At 37.0% G+C, this 18,431-nt stretch overlaps 1 protein-coding gene across 1 annotated transcript in view; it reads left to right on the top strand.

Annotated features, from left to right (window-relative positions):
- The window catches only part of SCRB4 (scavenger receptor class B member 4), a 69,460-nt gene that overhangs the window by 31,262 nt on the left and 19,767 nt on the right, over positions 1-18,431 (top strand). Inside the window, exons 2-4 of the mRNA XM_028174980.2 lie at positions 3,727-3,857; positions 15,828-15,966; positions 17,903-18,060. Of these exons, the coding sequence (XP_028030781.2) occupies positions 3,738-3,857; positions 15,828-15,966; positions 17,903-18,060 (417 nt within the window). The 5' untranslated portion in view covers positions 3,727-3,737. The remainder of the gene's footprint in view (positions 1-3,726; positions 3,858-15,827; positions 15,967-17,902; positions 18,061-18,431) is intronic.

Raw genomic sequence — 18,431 nt, 5'->3', positions numbered from 1 at the left:
TTATGTAATATTGTATGTAGTACTTACTTTGAAGTTAATGAATTTGATTTAATTTTGTTCAAGCTTGGGTAATATTAACTTGATAGACGGATTCACGACACGTCGGATATTTCTGACCTTTTGCTTACCTATGTACCAGTGATCTCGAGGGAACTTTCTGAATTCAACATGTCTAGTGGAAGAGCCCACTCTGCTCAATCTGCAACATTAGCTTTAGCAAGAGCAGCTCTCCACTGAATCTACCACCGGATCGGAGTCGCGACTCACTGAGACGACCCAGCGAGAAAATCAGTGGGTTATGGGCTATGGGCTATGGTTTATGGGCTAAACTATAATGCGAATTGACCGTATTCGACGAGAACCCAGGGCTCATATACACGATACCTAAATCTGAATGTAGGTACTACTATTATAGTATCTATATACCCCACGTCTGTTATCGCTAGTACAAAAACCGCAGACAAAATTCGCCCCTATCTTATCAGCAACAACAGAGATTTTTTCGAGCTTAAATTATAGCTTCATTAGCGTATGAATTCGCCTTTAAAGTGCTAATCCCGCGACATCCTCCGAATGCTCTGTTTCAAACATAAATATTTTATTTACGTAATAAAAATACAATATGAGGCTCACATTTGGCTTACTGTTTCGTGAGTACCTTTCTCAACGTCGTCTAGTTTGAAGAGTTTTTAGCTTGACGTAGGAGCTATCGTACCACGTTGCTGATGTGTGACGGTGATCAATTCCGATCTATATATATGTAAAGAAACTATATTTCTTTATAGTACATTTGTAAAGCGCTCTATAGCTCCTATGTAATCATATAGATAGCGCTGTCGATAATAGTGACATGTATTGATATTGAAGGAGATGACATCTGCCATGTTCGGGCATATTGTTACTAAACTGGATAATTATTATAAGGAATTGAGAGTGGTGGAATTTGAATGTCGTTTCTTTGTTTTCAGGTGAGATATCAATTTGCAATGTGGTTGTACTGATTGTTAGTCTTGTGTACTTTTTAAGTTATTAAAATTAATAAAATCTTTGTTTTTAGAGCAACTCCATGTTTAATTACAACTTACAGTTCCTAGTAAATTAAATAGAAAAAGTCTTATATGTATATATAATATATTTGTATATGTAAATAAGTACCAATAAAAATGATTAAAGATTTTGTTAGAAGTTTCCTGTTCGGAACATCGGTCCCCCGGGAAGTATTTAATACAATTTACTGAAGGCTTGGTACGCGTACGACGATATGCACTAGGTTTATTAGCTAAGTATTTTTCCGCATATAAATTCCCGGGCGAATCCTATTACTAACGTTCAAAGTAAGTGAATAAAAAAAGAGATTTTAGTGTTAAAAAAATTTTAAGAAGATTGTCATTTTGATTTTATAGGCAGAATCCGTGTCCCATGAAGCGAAAAAGTAACTTAATGATTATATGATGATGATTGAATTAGTATCCCAGTCTGGTTATAATCAGAGCGTTTAATTTTTTGCTATCAAACAATTTTTCTATAGTACTTAACGTAAACGACCACCCAACCTTAGACAAATACTGATTGTAATCTAGATCACATTATTACAACATATTGCCAACATTAATAGGTAACAACAACTCATCTGAAGGTCATAAAATCCATCTAATTCCAACATAATTATGTCACAACAACGCGACAGCCGGACCTTTGAAAATCTTAATTGTATTCACTAGCTAGACCTGTGCTAATTCGTCGTTAATATTTAACTACATTCAAGTTTTTTGATTGGCTTTCAAAATGTCTTAATAATCGAGTATTTGTTTTTAAGATTAAATTTTTTTTTTAGATGGGTGGACGAGCTCACTGCCCACCTGGTGTTAAGTGGTTACTGGAGCCCATAGACATCCACAACGTAAATGCGCCACCCACCTTTGAGATGTAAGTTCTAAGGTCTCAAGTATAGTTACAACGGCTGCCCCACCCTTCAAACCGAAACGCATTACTGCTTCACAGCAGAAATAGGCAGGGTGGTGGTACCCACCCGCGCGGACTCACAAGAGGTCCTACCACCAGTTCATTATTCATTATAGATTCGGGCAACCAATGTAAACCTGTCATTGCATTTATAATGGAGTATTGCGTATTTACTGTTGGTTTTCGTAGTAGAGAAAAACAAAATTATCCCCCAAATTATAAAAAAAACTTTAGCTCGATGTTGTTGAATATTAAACGTCTCGCAATGTCGATGAAAACACAATACGTGTGCTTCTATTCATTTTGTAGTCGGCTAGCTAATAATCCTATCTATCTCACATTACTGCGGTTTTTGTTAAGGCTACTCGTAAAATATTCTCGGACTGCGACCTGCAGAAGTATGTACATATCAACGCACTTTATTAAATACTAGCGTCCCGCCCTCGCTTCGCTTCGGAAACATTAAATTTTATTATTGATAGGCGAAGCCCGTCATGTTGCGCGCGGTACGACAATAACTGCGGGTGACACCGCAGGGCAAAGCTAGTCTAAAAAAAGTAAGCCTAAGTTACTTCTTATGTCATCAGCTACCTATTAGTGAAAGTCTCATCAAAATCGGTCCAGCCGTTCCAGAGATTAGCCGGAACATTAGATTAGACGGACAGACAAAAATTGTAACAAATGTTATTTTGGTGTATGTACCGTATATATATTCATATGCATGTAGTAAAAAGCGGTTATTTCAATATTACAAACAGACACTCCAATTTGATTTATATGTATAGATGTATAGATAATAAAAGGTATTACCAAATTAGGACAGTGTCCGATAGATGTTTATTGTGTTTCAATAAAATTAAAATAAAAGAAAACAATATTTTGTTATCGTGAAAAAGTAACGATATGATCATATTTTAATTTTATTAATCTACTATATTCGATTCGTGGTACCCGATAGTGATTCTAAATGGTTGCGTTTTGGTCGTAAAAAGCGCCTGAGGGATTCACCAAAGAACCGACAGCGGTGTTTGCTGAGTATTTTTCCAGCGTTGTGGTGGTAGGACCTCTTGTGAGTCCGCGCGGGTAGGTACCACCACCCTGCCTAATTCTGCCGTGAAGCAGTAATGCGTTTCGGTTTGAAGGGTAGGGCAGCCGTTGTGACTAATACTTGAGACCTTAGAACTAATATCTCAAGGTGTGTGGCGCATTTACGCTGTAGATGTCTATGGGCTCCAGTAACCACTTAACAACAGGTGTGCTGTGAGCTCGTCCACCCATCTAAACAATAAATAATAAAAAGTACTGCAATCACCAACTCTCATTTTTTTGTGACACTTGTTCCAATCTGAAGCGTGGAACAACCGCTATGGTAACCAATAAGGATTTTTTTTATTTGCTTTGTGGGTAGACGAGCGTACGGCCCACCTGATGGTAAGTGATTACCGTCGCCCATGGACTTCAGCAATGCTAGTCACTGTAATATTAAAATAATTTGCTTATTTTGTTTTTCTTTACATCTTGTGTGCTTAGTGCGAGTTTTTTAACGTTTTCGATAGGGAAAAATTTAACTCAAACTTGTATGGAGTTGGAACAGCGCCCCTAGCGGCAAACGTGTGTAAACGTTCCAACTCTATACAAATTTGAGTTAACTTTTACGCTATCGAGAACGTAAAAAAACTCGCTCTAAGTATACTGTAAGTCCGTTTACCAGTTGGTAAAGGCTTCCTCCAAAGCCGCGCTATAATTAATGTTATTTAATTACAGTTCTACCTACGATGCGTGGTGGTTTGTTGAGATGGCGCTCGTTGTGGATCTGCGGAGGAGCGCTCTTAGCGCTTTCCGCGTTCGTCGCGGCCCTGACGTGGGGCGCGATCTTCGATTCAGCCTTCGGTTCTGTGAGTATCATTGTTTAATCATAACTTCCCCAATATTCGGTAGGTAGCGGCTTGGTTCTGCCCCTGGCATTGCTGACGTCCATGAGCGACGGTGACCACTTACCATCAGGTGGGCCGTATGCTCATCTGCCTACAAAGGCAATAAAAAATATATAATAATATTTACATTGAGCGACTAGAAAGAGTCCAAAAAAAGTTTTTAAGTATCTTTTATGCCATTGTCGTCGCTATAACTCACCAGAACCCACAGAATTTGTCTCTCTAGTCGATCGTAGGCTACTGAGGGATCAAGATTGATTCTAGTTATCTTCTTTGCCAAATTTCATTTAAGTGTAGTCCGAATTTCCGTGCGTTCTAAACGGAATTTCTCTTCTCTGTTCACTTTCTACTTATATGTGATTTTGGTTGTGGAAACAAGTTTGGTTATTGTTTTAGGTATTTTTTTAAATGTTTTAAGTTTGTATTGTACTGTTTGTTTCCCAAACAAATAAATAAACTTATTAAGGCGTCGAATATATATATCCCTTGAATAATCTTGAGTGAAGGCAGCATTCATCACTCTGCTATGTACGCCACCTTTGGTAACCATTTAATGCCAGATGACTCGCGAGCGCGTCGGCTCATCAAACGTAATCAATAACAATTTAGATTTCCTGTTTTTTTTTTATTGTAATGGCGGACGATTAAAGTAAGCCTATTGTGTAAAAAATCTAAACTATGCATAGGAAAATTTACAGTCGACAATTTTGGCGCCAAATACCGATCAATAATAGGATAGATAGACATAATGACATATGTACTTATTATACTTACTTATTATATATTTACTTACGTTGTAACTATATATATATGTTGTAACTGGTGGTAGGACCTCTTGGGAGTCCGCACGGGTAGGTACCACCACCCCGCCTATTTCCGCCATGAAGCAGCAATGCGTTTCGGTTCGAAGGGTGGGGTAGCCGATGTAACTATACTTGAGACCTTAGAACTTGTATCTCGAGGTGGGTGGCGCATTTACGTTGTACGTGTCTATGGGTTCCAGTAACCACTTAACACCAGGTGGGCTGTGAGCTCGTCCATCCATCTAAGCAATAAAAAAATAAAAAACACTGAGTCCTTAGAACTTATATCTCAAGGTGTGTGGCGCATTTACGTTGCAGATGTATATGGGTTCCAGTAACCACTTAACATCAGGTGGGCTGTGAGCTCGTCCACACATCTAGGCAATAAAAAAATATATATATATTTGAAACGTTGTTTGATTCGTTCTAAATAAATACGCAAGTAAGACCTGACAACATAGTTGCCAAATTTTTCGCGAAGCGCTCGTGAAATTTATGCCTGATGTCATAAGATGAAGGGAGCATTCATATTGAGATGCTTATCTATATATTAATACGTGAAGCAAAAACTTTGTATCCCTTTTTACGAAAATTGCGCGGACGGAGGAGTATGAAAGTTTCTACACTTATAGAGAATATAGAGAAGAAGTGCACAATGCTAATATTTTTTTTAAATAATGCATAAAAGATACGTTAAATCAATAAAGTAAACATTACACACATTACCATGTATTTGACACACACACGCATGCATACTATTTATTTATTGTCAAGCTTATGTTCTTGACGTCTGTGGTCAAATTGAGAATAGATTAAATATTGTTTTATCTTTATTAATATTTTTCTATAGTGTAGTCTTGGCGTTAAAAATACAATCATAGTAGTGTACAAACTTAAAATTCCAATTAATTATAGTCGAATTTCGACTACTGCGGGACCTCTAGTATGGATAAACCCTTGACAATGGTAGAGTATCTGTCATTACCCGATTGCTGCAGTAAAAAACCAAAATCTAGCTTATACAATTAGTACTGCGACCGCCTCACGACGGACGAACGAAGCCATATCATTTTAATCCTCTACTTGCTACAGGATATACTAATTACTTGGGCAGCTTAGGTATTTCAGACTAATTTATACACTTGCGTTATTGAGGGCAGCGCTAGAAGTTTTTTACGTAGTGTTGCGTTTCTGTGACAAAGTAAAACATTGGTCATACAATGGTCATTTAATTATTTTTCTAATTTACGTGCACGTAGTAAACACGTTGCGTTTATATATATATATATATATATTATTTTTTTGTTTATTTCATAAGTGGGTGGTTATTGGAGCCCATGGACAACTACAACGTAAATGCCGCCACTTACCTTGAGATATAAGTTCTGAGGTCTCAGTATAGTTACAAGGGTTGCCCCACCCTTTCAAACCGAAACGCAGTACTGCTTCACGGCAGAAATAGGTAGGGTGGTTGTACCTACCCGTGCGGGCTCACAAGAGATCCTGCCACCAGTTTTTAAATACAGTACATGAATTTTTTTTCAAAAAATTTACTGTGTTGATCCAGAATAATGCAATCATCTTGGATGCATTCAGCGCAGGACTGATCGTTGTGGCAAGGTTTGGGGGAGGCGTAGCGGTGGCCGTTTTTTTTTTTTTTAGATGGGTGAGTGAGTTCATAGCCCACCTGGTGTTAAGTGATTAATCAAGCCCATAGACATCTACATTGTAAATGCGCCACTCATCTTGAGATACAAGTTCTAAGGTCTCAGTATAGTTACAACGGCTGCCCCACCCTTCAAACCGAAACGCATTACTGTTTCACGGCAGAAATAGACGGGGTGGTGGTACCTACCACAAGAGACTCACAAGAGTAACCAGTAATTACGCAAATTATAATTTTTGCGGGTTTGATTTTTATTACGCGATGTTATTCCTTCACCGTGAACATGAACATGAACATTCGTCAAGTACGTATTTCATTAGAAAAAGTGGTACCCGCTTGCGGGTTTCGTACACCGTTGCATCGCTGGATACAAATGCACCGGACGTCTTATCCTTTAGGCCACGACGACTTCAAAACTTCGACGGCATGACAGTAGACGTATGTGAGCTAAAAGATAGAATGCAATCGTATTCTTTAAATAGAAACACATAAACTAGAAACACATGGCTTATAATGCTACCATCATTTATGACCTAAAGACCAATAATCAATAGTTTTAACGAAATATACTTCGCTGCCAAGGTATTCTATGCTAATCATAGTTTGTACAGGACTCATTCCCACAAGCTACGGACTATACTACTGCTAATACAATACTTTAGCCATGCGTCTCTTTATTATTGAGGCTTCCACCCAATGTGTAGAGGCCGGTGGTAGAAATAGCGCTGTGATATCTCCCTAATGGGCACTTAGCACAATTAGCACTTAACATATCCTGCTCTAGCAACCAACATTCCATCCAATGTCCCATCTAATACATTAAAAATGTCAATGCAATACCTCTAAGTAAATTTCTTCTCAGTTTAATACAATATCTAAAGTCATTTGCATTAAATTTTATCAAAATACTGTTCGTACAATCAAAACAGAATTAATTGTAATGCTGTGTTTGTTTAAACTTTAACCCTTGTGTTTTCGTGAACGGATCTCGGAATCAACAATGTAATAATAACATATGAACAATGTAATAATTACTCAACAGATAATAGCTTATCGAATTACCAATTGCCGGGCTAGTTCAAAAAAAAAAATCGATTGAATGGAATTGATCACGTGTGACCCTTATTGTTGTCTGTCTGTGCTATTTTTTATTATTAATCAAACGCTTTTAAGTTGATATAAATTGCGTTAAAAGATTTCGTTACATAAATAGATCTACAAATCAAACTTTTTTTTTTCATACCTAAGCTGATAGCCTTGAGAGGCTATTTCAGCGTAACCTTAACTGGTAGGTGAACTCACGGGGCTCAAACCTGACGACGTTGACGAACCCTAGCAAGAGCCGTGTTTCGCAGAATCTACCACCGGATCGGAAACGCGACCCACTGAGGAGATCCGGCGAGAAACTCAGCGGGCTGTCTGAGGGTTAATTTACTGTTAGAACGATGACCGGAAATCAAACTAATCAATGGCGTCGAATAAATGACGCATATATTATTAGGTCCATAAAGAAAATCAATAGGTTCAATAAACTTCCAATAACCATTGAACCAATCAATTGTAAGTACATATTTATTAATCTATGATTAACAAATTTACCCAATCAATTTCGGTCAAAAGTACGAATCAATAATTAATATGCGTGTTCCTTGAGCCGTAGTTGAATGAATACACTGAAACATGATACGTTAGCAACTGCGGCTTCTTCTGGGTAGTTAATGTAGCCTATTTTAAATAGCAATCAATGTAATGAATATAAACAAATGTTTGAGGTATCGGTCGAGGTAGATGGAGCAGTATTTTTCTTCACCGGCGCTAAATTTGTTGCAACTCTTGATTCCGGTATGCCGTAGGTACATACCTAAGTACAGGAATATAAAAAAAACACGTGTGGCGCTTCGGGGACTGCCGCGGCAAAGCTATTGCATAGTATTTTTAATCAACTGTCCCCTTCACACTCATAAGCTAGAGCGCGCGAGAGAGAGATGACTTTTCATAATGCAAACAAGGTTTTATTTTCGTTACAGAATTTCTTGATTTGGTCGCCGCACTTAAAGCCCGCGATAAAAGCTATGCAATAGCTTAATACCTGCAGAGCATTAACGACAGTATTTGAACTTGTTATGTCGGCCAAGTCGAATGGTGGTAGGACGTCGTGTAAGTCCGCACGGGTAGGTACCACCACCCTGCCTATTTATGCCGTGAAGCAGTAACGCGTTTCGGTTTGAAGGGCAGGGCAGCCGTTGTACATTAAAAGTGAAACCTTAGAACACATATCTAAAGGTGGGTGGCGGCATTTACGTTGTAGTTGTCTATGGGCTCCGGTAACCACTTAACGCTTTGAAAGGTGGAACACAATCTTTATAAAATACAGAATTTCTATCTGATTGTCCCCAGATATATCATTTACTAATCAATAAAAAATATAAATGTGGTGTCGTGGGACACCAGGTAGGAACGAAGTTCCTTCGGCTAATGTAGAATCGACACAATTTGCAAAAAAAAAATCGTGCTCAATTTTATGTTGGTTTTCTTGATTTTTCTCTTAAATTTTGCTGATTAGTTATTATTTAAGTACAGGAAAGTATTTAGGAAATTCAGTATTTTAGGAAATAATAAATTACGTAAAATAAAAATAAAATCGTAAGTCAAATTATCAATTAAAATAACAAAATATGTCTCTTTATTTTTGTTTAACAACATAAAATTACATAGAAATATAAATAATTACAAAATAGAAAAAGAAGGGATGAGAGAACGAAAAGAAAGAGGGAGAAAGAGAAAGGTATTATACACTACTCGCTGTGTATACGACTGTCGCGCCTGCGCACGTCTCATTTAACGGTTTTATTCCACGCACTTTTTTCCACGGATTTTTTCTTACGGTTTTACTATCACATTTTTTTCAGTTCGGTAGCGCAGCAAAATCCCTATCCCCTCCAAGCCTGCCGTAAGGAACTTCGTTCCAATTACAGATAACAATACGTTATTACGGTGCAAATTATAATTACTTGTGGTCCCCCGGTAGTCGAAAATCGAGTATAATTAATTGAAATTTTAAATTTGAACATTATTATGGTTCTTTTCTCAAAGAATATTATATATACTTCTATAATCACAGATTTCGCCAAGACACTACACTATAGACAAATAAAATTAAAAACAAACAATATTAATTTCTCGATTTGACACAGACTTTAAAAGAGTACTCTATAACGAAGAGTATAGCGTGTGTGTGTGTGTCAAATACATGTGTAGTAGTGTGTGTCATGTTCCTTTTATTGATTTAATGTACCTATTTTCTCTATATTCTTTATAAGTGTGGGAAATTTCATACTCCTCCGTCCGCGCAATTTTCGTAAAAAGGGGTACAAAAGTTTTGCTTCACGTATTATTACATAGATAGGTTTTTATTTAGATTGTTTTCGTTCCTTCGTATTTTTCCGACTAGTTCCAGACCTCGACTAAGACTGGCCTTATCTAATAACGTAACGTATTAACTGGCTTTTATAAATTGTGGGGTGTTTAGGGGATATTTATAAGAGATGTCCGCTGGATCCATTTGGCCGGTTCATCTCCGAACTGGCTGTTCTTGAAACCGGTAGTACATTTTACTTTGACCTTTAAACAATCAAGTCCAGTGACAAATTGAAATACATGATTTTGAATTAATTGCCGAATCGAATTAATTACATAAGCCGTTGTATGTTTTTTTTTTTCTATTTTTAAATAAATAAGAAATTCAGTTTTTAGCTAGAACTAATTTACTGATTACGCGGTATCATGAAACTGATCTCTGGACTTCAGAGGGTGAGTATCGAGAATCTTGTATTGCTGTAACAAAACCTTAAAATTTGGGCTTATTAAACTTGCCTTAGCAAGTACTGTCGACTAAAGAATTTTTTTATATGTATTTCATAGTAAATTTGCAACGTGTCAATGTTTTAATTTTTTTGGTTTTTCTATTTCGTCATACTATTGTTGTTTTGTTATCTTTATTAAAACATGTTATGATAATTAAAAACAATTAGAATTAATTATTATTATACGAGGAAGTGTTGTTTTTTTTATGACCAACAAAAACTTTATACTGCCGAAAATTCTGCAAATTGATCCGCAATAATTTTAGCACAAATATTTTTTTTGTTATCCAATGAAAACTCATACTTAATAGATATTTATATAGGAAGAAACCATGCAAAAAATATAATAGTTGAAATGTACATAATTATTCGTATATCAACTAACATATGTTTTGCCTAATAATAATTACAGTAATTCTAGGTAAAATAACTTGGGGGAGGGCGAAGGGAGAGATGTGCTCCGCGCTAAACGCTTCACTTTCCCCCCTTTGCCTTTTCATGAGTTCTGTCTCATGCGAGGTTTGGACGTTGGTTGTTGAGCGACAGGAGGTTTTAGTCAGTTCGACTCTGACATGCCCCGCCCTCCATCCCCAGTGGAGGGCGGAAGTCCGGCGATTTCCTCCTAACCAAAAAAGGTAAAATAACTTGCGTTGTTGGAACGAATATCCATGTCGCGTGCGATCTTCTCAGTAGGTCGCATTCCGTTATGATGATAGATTCTGCGCAGCACTAACCTTGCTAGGGCTAGTGTTAGCAAATTCTCTCAGGTTGAGCCCGTGAGTTCACCTACCCGTCCGGGCGTAACTGGAATATACTCTTAGGCTACCAAGGAATAGGTAGAAAAAAAAATTGCGCGCCACGGGCCACTCACAGTAAATTTCGAAACTCCGATAAATTTTTTGGCGGGAAATAGCGTGTCAATTATTTTTATCGTACGTCAACTAACTCGTCGGTACCGAAAATGGAGTTAAGGATCATCGATTTCAGTGTAATATTTATGATGATTTCAGATGATTTATGTTGGCCGTCTTCAAAATGACTTTTCAAGGAAGTGTTTCAGTTTCAGCTCTGCAACACGTCAACCAACTAAATTATAACGTATTTATTACCTATAATAATTACAAAAGCTATATTAAGCTGTGAATGCTTTTAAGCTATTGCATAGCTTTTATTGCGGGCTTTGAATGCGGCGACCGAATCCAGAAATTCCGTAACGAAAATAACACCCCCACTCCGCCTACCATGTAGCTCGGGATCAACACCTGTTAATGCTTATAAATATAGCGTGGTCTTACTTTATTATTGTTTTAATATTAAATTATTATTGTCTAATTATAAATGCATAAGTTGATAAAAAATGCTATGCAATGGCTTTACCGCGGCAGTCCCCGAGTGCCACACGTGTTTTTTTTTAATTGTTCCCACAATACACGAAAATACTATCGAATGTAAGGCATCCACCATGAAGTAGTATCTAGAGGAGGCCAAATCTTGAAAAGATTCGATTATTGTTGTTCAAAATCAAAACAAATGATGCGATCATTACTACACATTTATTTATTTATGCTTCTTAATTGACCTTTTGTTGTTAGAGTTGTTACAGTATGTTACAGTTTTTATTATAATTCTTTTTATTTCAATTTAATTAAACATTTTTATGTTAATTTTTGCAGCTGTAAAATTGTTAATGTGTGCTTCTAGGATATTATTGTGTAATATTACGACTTCAACTACGCAAACATATTTTTGTTAATTCAATGAATACAAATTTGTTTCGCGTTTAATTATTTGTGGTGCTTTTGTGGTTCGGCCATACATAGTTCTTCTTACGCAGTGATTCGACAAACTGATTGAATGTTATGGGATCAATAATGAGGTCTCTCAAACAACAAAAAAGCCTAAGAAGTCATTGAAGTTGCCTCCTCTTTCTGCGCGTGATCATGTGATGAAGACCAATAGGTTGAAGGAAGACCAGGCTCCTCAATTTGTGCTCATTTTCATTTCTGATCTAGCGTAGTACTATGGGGCAAACGCGTGTAGCATTTTTTGGCCAGTTATCGGACAGTCCGCAGACTGAAAGGATTTTATACGGAACTGTAGTCGTCGTGGCCTAAAGGATACTTTAAGATGCCCGGTGCATTCGTATCTAGCGATGCAACGGTGCTCGAATCCCGCAGGCGGGTACCAATTTTTCTAATGAAATACGTACTCAACAAATTTTCACGATTGAATTTCGCGGTGAATGAATAACATCGTGTAATAAAAATCAAAAACTCGCAAAATTATAATTTTCGTAATTACTGGTGGTAGGACCTCTTGTGATTCCGCTCGGGTAGATACCACCAGCTTGCCTACTTCTGCCGTGAAGCAGTAATGCGTTTTGGTTTGAAGGTGAATTTAGATGGACAATTACTATATAGTATGACACATGCTGATACTATAAATGCATCACTGTCACACCGTCCTCGCCGAACCCGTCGCTTGCGACGAATAGCTCGACGAGTAAGTTAACCCGCAGACACAGCCCACTGAGTTTTGTCACCGGATCTTCTCAGTGGGTCGCGTTTCCGAATCCGGTGGTAGATTCTGCGAAGCACTGCTCTTGATTGGGCCAGTGTTAGCAAGACTCTCGGTTTGAGCCCCTATGAGCACACCTGCACGTCAAGGCGAAGCTGAAATAGCCTCTCAAAGCTATCAGCATAGCTAGGAAAAAAAATCACTGTAATTCCTACATCATACGATGGTAAAGTAATAAAGAGATGATAGAGTGAAAAAAAAATCTCCTAGCCTACCCCAGCCGCCATTATCATTGGCATAGCAGCGTTTGACATTAAATAAATATAATTAGTCTGGTGTCTATTGTCTGTAAAACAATAAAACTATAAGTATTTAACATTAATTTATATAATATTTATTATTGCAATACGTAAATGCAGTAGATAATTAATTACCGAATGCTCAAGAAGGTGGTCTTATGAAGATTTTCGTTATTGAATTGTTATCGAACAAGCTCACTACCCGCCTGACGTTCAGTGGTCACCGAAGGCCATAAACATGGCAACCTGTATACCCCCACTCACTTTGAGACAAGGTGTAAGTCACGATCGGCGGTCTCAAACTTCACACCGGAATGCTGTTTATACTGTTTCGCGGGAGAAATAAAAATATTTGTATTGTAATACTAGCTGACCCGGCAGACTTCGTAGTGCCTCAATGTACACATCAAAGGATTATTTAATTCTGAGCATTTTCATATTTATATACCTTTTAAACCTTCTCTGGACTTCCACAAATAATTCAAGACCAAAATTAGCCAAATCGGTCCAGCCGTTCTCGAGTTTTAGCGAGACTAACGAACAGCAATTCATTTTTATATATGGAGAAAGATATTTGTGCAGGTTTACAGTATGCTCTACAAACAATAAAAAAAATTCGACTATATTTAGTATTTAAAACAACCTGAAAAAACTTTAGTTTACATAATATAAAAATGATCGTCACGCTATTTATGACACAAAAAAAATTAACGATCAATTGTATTATACAATTTATATTGTTATTCAGACAGATATGTTTGTAAGTTTGCATCCATAATTTTACAACATAAAAACGACATACATAATTTATTTTAATTCGTTATTTTTGTTTTTTTTTTAAATCGATTTTAATGTCTATGACACGGTTGTTTCACTAGCGCTTTAGGTATATGTAAATAGCAAATCTACGGTCGCGTGTATGTATGTATGACGCAGCATCATTATATAACGGTTCGAAAGACAACAAACAAAAAAACGATGAATAATTAGGCGGGAAAAGGTTTATTAAAGTGATTTGGTTTTTGAGAAACCCACGATTTTTTATTTCATACACTTAGTGATAAACAAACACAGCGTGAACTAGGAGCGAACAAGTTTGAAACAAGTACCAAGAGTGTGTACTTAAAAACAAGCACCTTACCTTATATAGAAAACGTGACATATATTCGTAAAATACTAGATATGAACCTAAACTGGTTAGCCGTACAAACAATTAATAACTCGTTCCTAGGCATTAGCATTAGGCTTGTGTTGGAATTTTCTAATTGAACATTCAAATTTTTAATTAAGAACTTTACTATAAGTTCTAACAAACGATTTAAAAATGTCTTTCTCTCATTTTTGACACGATCACTAACATCAAGAGTCGTTCATTTTACCCTATGTCGATTGACTAATCATCGACATTTTTTTTACATCTATTAACAGCCAAGATGTTACAAAGAAGTTCTAATAGCATCAATACAAATGAAAAAATGCTACATACATTTAACAAAAAAATAGATATGAGTAATCAGAGAATATACAAAAAAGATGTGTGGTGTCGTGGGACACCGGATAGGAACGAATTTCCATAAAAAAAAAAAAAACAAATTACGAGAAAAAAATCGCGTGGTGAAATATCGCTGTGCGGAAAACAAGGCCTTATTCCACGGACTTTTTCTTACGGTTTTACTATCACATTTTTTTCAGTTCGGTCGCGCAGCAAAATCCCTATCTCCTCCAAGCCTGCCGTAAGGAACTTCGTTCCAATAATTAATACGTGAAGCTAAAACTTTGTACCCCTTTTTACGAAAATTGCGCGGAAGTATGGGAAATACGAGGAGTATAGATTATATAGAAAAGGAGTGCAAAATGCTAATATTAAAAAAAAAAATGTACGTAGGTATATAGTAATACGTTATATCATTATAAATAAACATTACACACACCACCTTGTATTTGACACACACACATATATAAACTTTTGTTATTGCTTAAAGTCTGTGGTCAAATTGAGAATATGCTAATGTTGTTTATATTTAATATAATTTGTCTATAATGTAGTCTTGGCGAAATCTGTGATTACAGAAGTTTAATAGTGTTTGATCATAGAGCCATAATAATGTTCAAAATTATAATTTCAATTAATTATAGTCGAATTCCGACTACTGAGAGATCACTAGTATACAATAATTCCTTGGAATTTTACAAGTACCCCCCAGATCACCGAGAAGTTTTCTTAAGCTTCGCTGTAACTTTTCTTAAATGATTGAAGTAAATACATTTAACTAAGGATTAAGCCTATTTAAAGCTATTTAAATGAGCTTCGAAAATGAATTCTTAAATATAAATTGTTTAATACAGGAACTTTAGGATAGCCAATCGGATTATTAAAAAAAATTTTTTTTGTCAGGAACTTTGCAGGTTAAGGTAATTGGGTTAATTTTTACTGGTGGTAGGACCTTTTGCGAGTCCGTACGGGTAGGTACAACCACCCGGCCTATTTCTGCCGTGAAGCAGTAATGCGTTTCGGTTTGAAGGGTGGGGTAGCCGTTGTAACTATACTGAGACCTTAGAACTTATATCTCAAGGTGGGTGGCGCATTTGCGTTGTAGATGTCTATGGGCTCCAGTAACAGTAACCACTTAACATCAGGTGAGCTGTGAGATCGTCGACCCATCTAAGAAATAAATAAATATGTATGTATTAAATAGAGTGTTCCGATTAAAATTTGTTTTTGCTCGGATTGAATAATTTTGAAGACCCTCACCCAATAACATGGATACTCCTATTTGTTACAGCAACTGGCGCTGATACCTGACTCTAGGTCGTTCATGAGGTGGCTAGAACCGGACGTGCCCATATTCTTCGATATATACATGTTCAACTGGACCAACCCTGAGCGATTCCCGGAGGAAAAACCAAATTTTGAAGAAATAGGTACGATTTTCTATCACTTGTTTATTGTATTAAATGTAAGAAAGAATAATATAAAATGATAAATAACTGGGAACAAATCACGCACGGTCATCCGGTACCAAATTAGGATTCCCTGTGTTATGGCTACCAGAAACAGACACACATACTCTTATACGCTTAAATATAAACGTACTTAGTCTGGCCATAAATACTGTTACAAAGGAAAACAAAAAAAAAACTATGTCAAATAACATTTATTACTTTTACAGTGTGTTAGTTTAATACATAAATATAAAACAATTTAAAGTATAAAAAGCTTATTCGAAGTGGTCTCCATTGGCTGCAATACAGTCCTTTAAACGTTGAGGCCAGTTATCAATAGAAGCACGCACTCTTTCCATGGGAAAATTTTTCACTGCCAATCGTACGGATTGTTTTAGGGACTCCAAATTATCATGGCGCTTAGAGCAAGCCGTACTCTCTAAAACTGACCATAAATCATAATCCAGCGGATTAAGATCGGGGCTAGACGACGGCCAATCTTCAGCTCTGATGAAGTCCGAAACGTTCGTTTCCAACCAAGACTGCGTAGACCGAGCTTTATTACCTGGCGCCGAGTCTTGCTGGAAGGACCATTCTTGATTATTGAACATGGTGTTGTTAAGGGGCTTCACTACCTTCTCAAGAATGGTATCTTGATACACTTGTGCCGATGTTTTGATAACTTTTTCACAAAAGTATGGCCCAATCACTCCTTCATAACTAATACCCCACCAAACCATCACTGAAGTCGGATAGTGCCCACGTTGCACTCTGTCGACTAATTGGGAAGCTTCCTTAGAGCTTTGTGCATAAATACGGTCATTTTGTTTGTTAAAATGTTGCTTAATTGTAAAAATTTTCTCATCCGTAAACAAAAATTTTCTATGACCTCCCTTTGCGTACCGCTTCAGTAGTTGTTTCGATTTTACCACCCTATTCTCTTTTAAATTATCAGTTAAGAATTGACCAGTACGTCTCTTATAGGCTGCAAGTCCTAAGTCATCTTTTACAATACGCGACATGGTTCTAGGTGCTATCTTCTATATTCATCTCCCGAGATAAAATCTTTTGCTTTCGGGCAGGATTTCTTCGAATTCTTTCCCTTACTGCTTTGACCACATTTTTCGTACGAACACTACGTGGACGGCCAGATCTTTTTCTGTCACAAACAGAGGAGGTCTCATTGCACCTATTAATAACCCGGTACACAAACATTTTACTAATACCAAGCGTATGGAAAGTTTTAAAAATTGTATTTGACTCCATACCTACTTTGTGTAATGCAATCACAGCGATTTGGTTCTCTTTATCACCCCACTCCATTTTAATATCGCAAAATATTGTACAATGTATTGGCGCCAAAATGAGAAAACTCAATGAGCAATCATATAAAAATGACAGATTCCAAATTTAAATGTAATATTTTATTTATTTTTAATTGTAACAGTATTTATGTCTAGACTAAGTATATGTTATATACAAAATAAATCGTAATGGCCTAATGGATAAGACGTCCGGTTCATTCGTATATAGCGATGCACCGGTGTTCGAATCCCGCAGGCGGGTACCAATTTTTCTAATGAAATACGCACTTGACAAATGTTCACGATTGACTTCCGCGGTGAAGGATCGACTTCCATCGTGTAATAAAAATCAAACCCGCAAAAATTATAATTTGCGTAATTACTGGTGGTAGGACCTCTTGTGAGTCCGCACGGGTAGGTACCACCGCCCTGCCTATTTCTGCCGTGAAGCAGTAATGCGTTGCGGTTTGAAGGGCGGGGCAACCGTTGTAACCATACTGAGACCTTAGAACTTACATCTCAAGGTGGGTGGCGCATTTACGTTGTAGATGTCTACGGGCTCCAGTAACCACAAAGATAAACAGTAGGGGCTGAATATATCAACATTTCAGGTCCTTACCGTTACCAGGAGCATAGACGTCACGTGAATATCTCGTGGCACCCAGAGAACGGCACGATTGGGTACAGGACCCTTCGCAGCTGGGTGTGGGACGAGTCCAGTGCTGGGTCACAAGACGACATTATCACAACCATTGACGTTATAACCGCTGTGAGTACTTGTTGTTCTACTACTATTTATTTACTACTAGCGGCCCGCTCCGGCTACGCTCGGGTCTTTAACAAAAATTTCAACGATAAGTCGTAGTACATTATTTTATTCTATCATCAATAGTTTTCGCAGGGTACGCGATGTAAATAATATTTTAGGTAATTTCTTTACACCTTGGGTTACATTATTGGAGTTTTAGTAAGGATCCCTATTTTTTTTTTTTAAAGATTATACCTTATGTCACTCGGGAATAGTGTAGCTTCCAAACAGTGAAAGAATTTTTCAAATCGGTTCAGTAGTTTCGGAGCCTATTCAATACAAACAAACAAACAAATCTTTCCTCTTTATAATATTATATATTAGTAGAGACT

This window comes from Bombyx mandarina, chromosome 12 (genome assembly GCF_030267445.1).
Source record: "Bombyx mandarina strain Sakado chromosome 12, ASM3026744v2".
Lineage (NCBI taxonomy): Eukaryota > Metazoa > Arthropoda > Insecta > Lepidoptera > Bombycidae > Bombyx > Bombyx mandarina.
Note: the sequence above shows the minus strand (reverse complement) of the source record. Positions and strands in the feature narration are given on the sequence as shown.